Source organism: Chiloscyllium punctatum, chromosome 18 (assembly GCF_047496795.1).
Source record: "Chiloscyllium punctatum isolate Juve2018m chromosome 18, sChiPun1.3, whole genome shotgun sequence".
Taxonomy (NCBI): Eukaryota; Metazoa; Chordata; class Chondrichthyes; order Orectolobiformes; family Hemiscylliidae; genus Chiloscyllium; species Chiloscyllium punctatum.
The window spans coordinates 95,513,859-95,520,742 of record NC_092756.1 but is presented as its reverse complement, the minus strand read 5'-3'; the positions used below and the strand labels follow the sequence as shown (position 1 = coordinate 95,520,742).

Genomic DNA, 6,884 nt, shown 5'->3' with positions numbered 1-6,884 from the left:
AATATTCATTTCATCTCAGATCCTTTTTGACCAGACCAGGTGTCAACTCCCAGATACATTTTCTGTTTGTGAGCATCGATTGTGTCTGTTGGTGGTATCTCTGCCCAGAGGCACCAGCCTGTCAAATAACCAACGGTTCCAGGTGTGAATCAGTCACTCTGTCTGGTGCACCGAAAACAAAAGTTAATCCAAGGGAGCACATCTCATCACTTCATCCAGAACTGATCCCATCTGTAACGGAACCAGATGTCATTGTGTGAAACCTCAGAAAAACTGGACCATAAAGCAGTTTAGGTCAGATTGTTCAAATTCATTCTTATCTATCCATACAGAAAGTTAGGAGTTTGTTCAGGATCTATTAATCTATAAGCAATGACCTCAAGATTGATTTCCAAATCTCTGATTGGCTCTGGGTTATGGCCCCTCACCAAACCCCTCCTCCTTTGTTCATTGATGCTTATATGCATGGTGATTCCTGATAGGCTATTGGGGATTATCAATCATCATTGGTGCTGCCACTTCCTGTTGGGTGCAGGGTGTCCCAGAAGGATAAATAGAAGAGCTTGTGGGAGTGAGGTTTAGTTCTACAGTTGTTTAGGTGATAGTGTGTGGTATTAGTGATGATGGCCTCCCAAGTGTGTCAGAACTACCACAAGGACTGTGAGGATGCTGTTAACAAGCAGATCAACCTGGAGCTCTATTCCTCCTATGTTTACCTCTCCATGGTGAGGCTGGTTCTCCCTGTCTCTGTGTTTGAAGAAGTTGGAGTTTCTGCAGTTTAATGAAATTGCTTTATGCCATACTCTATTACTGGGAGGGATACCATTTTGAGTAGTGAAGGATTTCTTGTTGAAGTTAACATTGAACAATGCCTGCTCTGTGCAGCAGCTGTCTTCTGTGGGGGTTTAATGCTGGACTAGATCAGCTACTTCCTATGTAACTAAACAACCAGACAACAAGGTTAACTGGCCAGTAACTTTATACAGTGGTTATTATTAGGTGACCATAGCTGGTGCAATGTTGTAGGTGTCCTCACTAATGGTTATTGTCTTGAGCTGAAGATAGTAATGTGGGTCTAATGTAACTTTATTTTTCTGGGATACTAGAATGTGTAGTCAGGACCAATGTCCCTGACAGAAAGAAACATTGGTCAGTTTCTGACAGTAAACTGTCTCCTTGATGCCTGTTCTCTTGGAGTCCGTTCCACTGTCCACAGAAATGGAGTGGCAAGAAATCCCTTATCCTGAGGGCAAGGGGTGGTATATTCTAACAATTTCAGGTTTAAAATTAATCTTTAAACATTTTGCTTGTCTAAGAGCTACCTGCCCATCAAACTTTAAATAACAACAATCTTAAACTTTTGGCTTTTTAACTTCTGAAACAGAATTGCATATTATGATTTTTAAACATGATAGGGCTTGATTTACAATTATTTTTTCTCTCTCCCCTTTCCCTTCTCCTCCTCCCCCACCCCCCCCCCCCCCCAACCCCATCTTCAGTCCTCTTACTTTGACCGGGATGATGTTGCCCTGCGTCACTTTGCTGAGTTCTTCAAGGAGCAATCCCATGAGGAACGGGAACACGCTGAGAAACTGATGGAATTCCAGAATAAACGTGGAGGCAGAGTCCTTCTGCAGGATGTCAAGGTTGGGTTTATTAGCTTTTATTCTACTCTGTTAGCAACAACTTTGCTTAATTTGAAGTGGCTTCACACAATTGGTTTATACTTGTGTTGTTAAGACCTCTTCCTCCTTGTGGCCACTTTTTTTTACTGGATTGGACACCACTTGTAAGAAAATGACCACTGTTTTTCGCTTCCTCCCAGAAGCCAGAGCAGGATGAGTGGGGCAATGGTCTGGAAGCAATGCAGAGATCTCTGCAGATGGAGAAGGATGTGAACCAGAGTCTGCTGGATCTGCACAAACTCTCCTCTGACCACACTGACCCTCATGTGAGTTCCTGATGTATTTATGTCAGGATTCTTGTCTTAAATGGATAAGACATTTTGGTCCTTTAGACTCTGATCTCTATGTAAATGGTGGGGAGTGCAGAATGGGAGTAGACCACGCTTCTGGTGTAGCCCAGATCTGAGCACTTTCTAAAGGCTCTTTAGCAATCTGTCACATCACTTAACTGTCCACCCTCCATATTGAGTGGAATACCATTCTTGGAGAAAAGTCAAGTTGATCGTGACCTAATCAGTTCCCCTCTTTCCCTTCCAGCTGTGTGACTTCCTGGAGAGGCACTACTTGGATGAGCAAGTGAAGATGATCAAGAAGCTGGGAGATCACATCACCAACCTGAAGAGACTGGGAGCCCCTGAGAATGGCCTGGGAGAGTACCTGTTTGACAGGCTCACCCTGGGGGAGAGTGACTGAACTGACTGCAGGGAGCCAGTTGTGTAACGTTTGGTATTAATGGGAGATGTGTGCAGAGTAAGGTTACTTTTCTTAAGAAGTGACCTGCCCTCTATTGTGAAATATGCCAAGTGTAAATAAACTGCTCAATATTGTACTCTTTTGTTGACTTGTTTGGATGAATGTCTGTCAGTTGTGAAGAGGTATGATGAGATGTAACCTGTTGTGGAAAACCCATTACCACAATAAATAGGATCAGTTTATCCTGAGCTTGCTATTCAGATGGCTTCAATCTAGTTTGAATTGTTTTTCTTGGGAGGGTGTAATATTAGCCATTGGCTGAGACATGTTGAGAAGCACTGACACTGGGTTTATACATCTTCTCCTCTCCAAACAAGAGGACTGGCCCTCTACTTAGTCATGGCACAAGTGATCAGATTTATTCCATGTAGGGTTTTTTGAGGGAGCTTGGCAACACTGGCTTCCTGGCAAGTCCTCACTTCGACCAGTCCCACTGCTGTTCCCATTTCACTGGGCATGCCCTCCATAGAACTGCTTGCTTTATGTCCAGTCTGTCTTTTGGAGCACTGATGTGCAAAGTTCAAATGTGTTCATTGCTTTTTCAGTGTTGACCCTATTAGCAGTTTCTGCATCTGGCAGAATGCAAGAAACCCCTCCAGTGTTCTGTCGGAGTGAAATGGAGGGATTGTCCTTCCCCCTCAGTAGGGGAGGCTAAAATGACAGGGCATAAGGTTAGAGGGAGAGATGTAGAGGCCAGAGGGTGCAGTCTCTGGAATGGACTGCTTAGAGATAGTAGTGGAGGGGAATATAACTGTCATTTTAAACACTCCATTAACTACATGGATAGGATAAGTATGGTGACATCTATCCCAAATGGGAGTAGATTAATTGAGAACTGGGTGCCATAGACAAGATGCTATACCTTTGGAGGTGCATCAACATAGTCATAATGTTACTGATCTGCAACTTCTGTATGAGGCTGTCTTCATAGCAGACAATGCTGCTTTGTACTAGTAATAATCGCTGACTCGTCGGGGCTTAGAGGAAAGGGACCCTCTTCTCTTCTCCAGTTCCAGACTGGGCTGGGTGTGAACTCACTTGACTGGAATAGACTTCCTGAGAACTTGTGACCTCATTGGTCACTCAGAGCTCAGTGTAAGGTCTCTGGATTCAAAGCACCAAAACATGCTCCACGCAATCAAATCTCACTATAATTACTGTCTCCTTTTGTGAGGGAGCCAATTAATATAGGACCACAGTGCTCATCCAATAACATCCTTCAGTTCTTGTCCAGTAAAGATATTAGGAAGAGGAATTCTGCTCCAGGAATTCAACAAAGAAGGTTCCTTGTACCAGCTACTGTGGTCTGACTAGATCCTTGTGCAACTATAGCAAGAGCTAGTGCTATGTAATGAACCAGACTTTATAAAAGATCTTAAAGCAAGGGAACACTTAGGAAGCAGTGATCATAATATAGTAGAGTTCAGTCTGCAGTTTGAAAGAGAGAAGGCAAAATCGGATGCAATGGTGTTACAGTTAAATAAAGGTAATTATGAGGGCATGAGAGAGGAGCTGACGAAAATAGACTGGAAGCAGAGTCTAGCGGGGAGAACAGTAGAGCAAAAATGGCAGGGGTTTGTGGGTATAATTGAAGACACTGTACAGAGGTTCATCCCCAAGAAAAGAAAGACTATCCGGGGAGGGATTAGACAGCCATGGCTGACAAAGGAAGTCAGGAAATGTATTAAAGTAAAAGAGAGATCCTATAAAATGGCCAAGAACACTGGGAAATCAGAAGATTGGGAAGGCTACAAAAACAAACAGAGGATAATAAAGAGAGAAATAAGGAAGGAGAGGATCAAATATGAATGTAGGCTAGCCAGTAATATTAGAAATGATAGTAAAAGTTTCTTTCAATACATAAGAAACAAACGACAGGCAAGAGTAGACATTGGGCCACTTCAAACTGATGCTGGAAGCCTAGTGATGGGAGATAAGGAAATAGCAGGAGAACTTAACAAGTACTTTGCTACAGTCTTCACAGTGGAAGACATGAGTAATATCCCAACAATTAAAGGGAGTCAGGGGGCTGAGTTGAGTATGGTTGCCATCACAAAAGAGAAAGTGCTAGAAAAGCTAAAAGGTCTTAAAATTGATAAATCTCCTGGCACCGATGGGATGCATCCTAGAGTTCTGAGGGAGGTGGCTGAGGAAATAGCGGATGCGTTGGTTGAGATCTTTCAAAAGTCACTGGAGTCAGGGAAAGTCCCGGATGATTGGAAGATCGCTGTTGTAACCCCCTTGTTCAAGAAAGGATGAAGACAAAAGATGGAAAATTATAGACCAATTAGCCTAACCTCTGTTGTCGGTAAAATTCTAGAATCCGTCATTAAGGATGAGGTTCCTAAATTCTTGGAAGAGCAGAGTTGGATTAGAACAAGTCAACATGGATTTAGTAAGGGGAGGTCGTGCCTGACAAACCTGTTGGAATTCTTTGAAGAGGTGACAAGTAGGTTAGACCGGGGAAACCCAGTGGATGTGTTCTACCTCGACTTCCAAAAGGCCTTTAATAAGGTGCCACTCGGGAGGTTGCTGAGCAAGGTGAGGGCCCATGGTGTTCGAGGTGAGCTACTGTTATGGATTGAGGATTGGCTGTCTGACAGAAGTTGGGATAAAAGGTTCTTTTTCGGAATGGCAGCCGGTGACAAGCGGTATCCCGCAGGATTCAGTTTTGGGGCCGCAGCTGTTCACGTTATATATTAATGATCTGGATGAAGGGACTGGGGGCATTCTAGCGAAGTTTGCTGATGATACAAAGTTAGGTGGACAGGCAGGTAGTACTGAGGAAGTGGGGAGGCTGCAGAAGGATCTGGACAGTTTGGGAGAGTGGTCCAGGAAATGACTGATGGAATTCAATGTGAGCAAATGCGAGGTATGCACTTTGGAAAAAAACAATACAAGCATGGACTACTTTCTAAACAGTGAGAAAATTCGTAAAGCCAAAGTACAAAGGGATTGGCGAGTGCTAGTCGAGGATTCTCTAAACATGCAGGTTGAGTCCGTGATTAAGAAAGCGAATGCAATGTTGTCATTTATCTCAAGAGGGTTGGAATATAAAAGCACCATTGTGCCACTGAGACTTTATAAAGCTCCAGTTAGGCCCCATTTGGAGTACTGTGTCCAGTTTTGGTCCCCACACCTCAGGAAGGACATACTGCACTGGAGCGTGTCCAGCGGAGATTCACACGGATGATCCCTGGAATAGTAGGTCTAATATATGAGGAACGGCTGAGGATCCTGGGATTGAATTCATTGAAGTTTAGAAGATTAAGGGAGATCTAACAAAAACTTACAAGATAATACATGGCTTGGAGAGGGTGGACGCTAGGAAATTGTTTCCGTTAGGCGAGGAGACTAGGACCCGTGGACACAGCCTTAGAGTTAGAGGGGGTAAATTCAGAACAGAAATGCGGGGACATTTCTTCAGCCAGAGAGTGGTGGGCCTGTGGAATTCATTGCCGCGGAGTGCAGTGGAGGCCGGGACGCTTAGTGTCTTCAAGGCAGAGATTGATAAATTCTTGATGTCACAAGGAATTAAGGGCTACGGGAAGAATGCGGGTAAGTGGTGTTGAAATGCAACTCAGCCATGATTGAAAGGGCGGAGTGGACTCGATGGGCCGAATGGCCTTACTTCCACTCCTATGTCTTATTGTCGTATGCTCCTCATTTTATCCTCCATTCCCTTTGAAATACTTGCCACCAGTCCATCTGACTTGCCTCTTACCTGCTGTCCTTGAAGGCAGCCTATCATCAGAGCCTCCAGTGGCTACCTGGGTGTCCATTGAGTGGCCATGTGATGTCCATCAGTTGGACAAAGCCCCCACTGAATATTCATTTCATCTCAGATCCTTTTTGACCAGACCAGGTGTCAACACCCAGATACATTTTCTGTTCGTGTGCATCGATTGTGTCTGTTGGTGGTATCTCTGCCCAGAGGCACCAGCCTGTCACATAACCAACGGTCCCAGATGTGAATCAGTCACTCTGTCTGGTGCACCTGAAACAAAAGTTAATCCAAGGGAGCACATCTCATCACTTCATCCAGAACTGATCCCATCTGTAACGGAACCAGATGTCATTGTGTGAAACCTCAGAGAAACTGTACCATAAAGCTGAATAACCAGTTTAGGTCAGATTGTTCAAATTCATTCTTATCTATCCATACAGAAAGTTAGGAGTTTGTCAGGATCTATTAATCGATAAGCAATGACCTCAAGATTGATTTCCAAATCTCTGATTGGCTCTGGGTTATGGCCCCTCACCAAACCCCTCCTCCTTTGTTCATTGATGCTTACATGCATGGTGATTCCTGATAGGGAACATCAATCATCATTGGTGCTGCCACTTCCTGTTGGGTGCAGGCTGTCCCAGAAGGATAAATAGAAGAGCTTGTGGGAGTGAGGTTTAGTTCTACAGTTGTTTAGGTGATAGTGTGTGGTATTAGTG

The 6,884-nt window shown here is 44.1% G+C and overlaps 1 protein-coding gene across 1 annotated transcript; it reads left to right on the top strand.

Annotated features, from left to right (window-relative positions):
• Window positions 1-620: 620 nt before the first annotated feature.
• LOC140488999 (ferritin heavy chain A-like) lies at window positions 621-2,385 on the top strand. The gene is made up of 4 exons (XM_072588227.1): window positions 621-725; window positions 1,500-1,646; window positions 1,826-1,951; window positions 2,223-2,385. Exons 1-4 carry the CDS (start codon window positions 621-623, stop codon window positions 2,376-2,378), a joined length of 534 nt encoding a protein of 177 aa, XP_072444328.1. The 3' UTR covers window positions 2,379-2,385.
• Window positions 2,386-6,884: the final 4,499 nt, after the last annotated feature.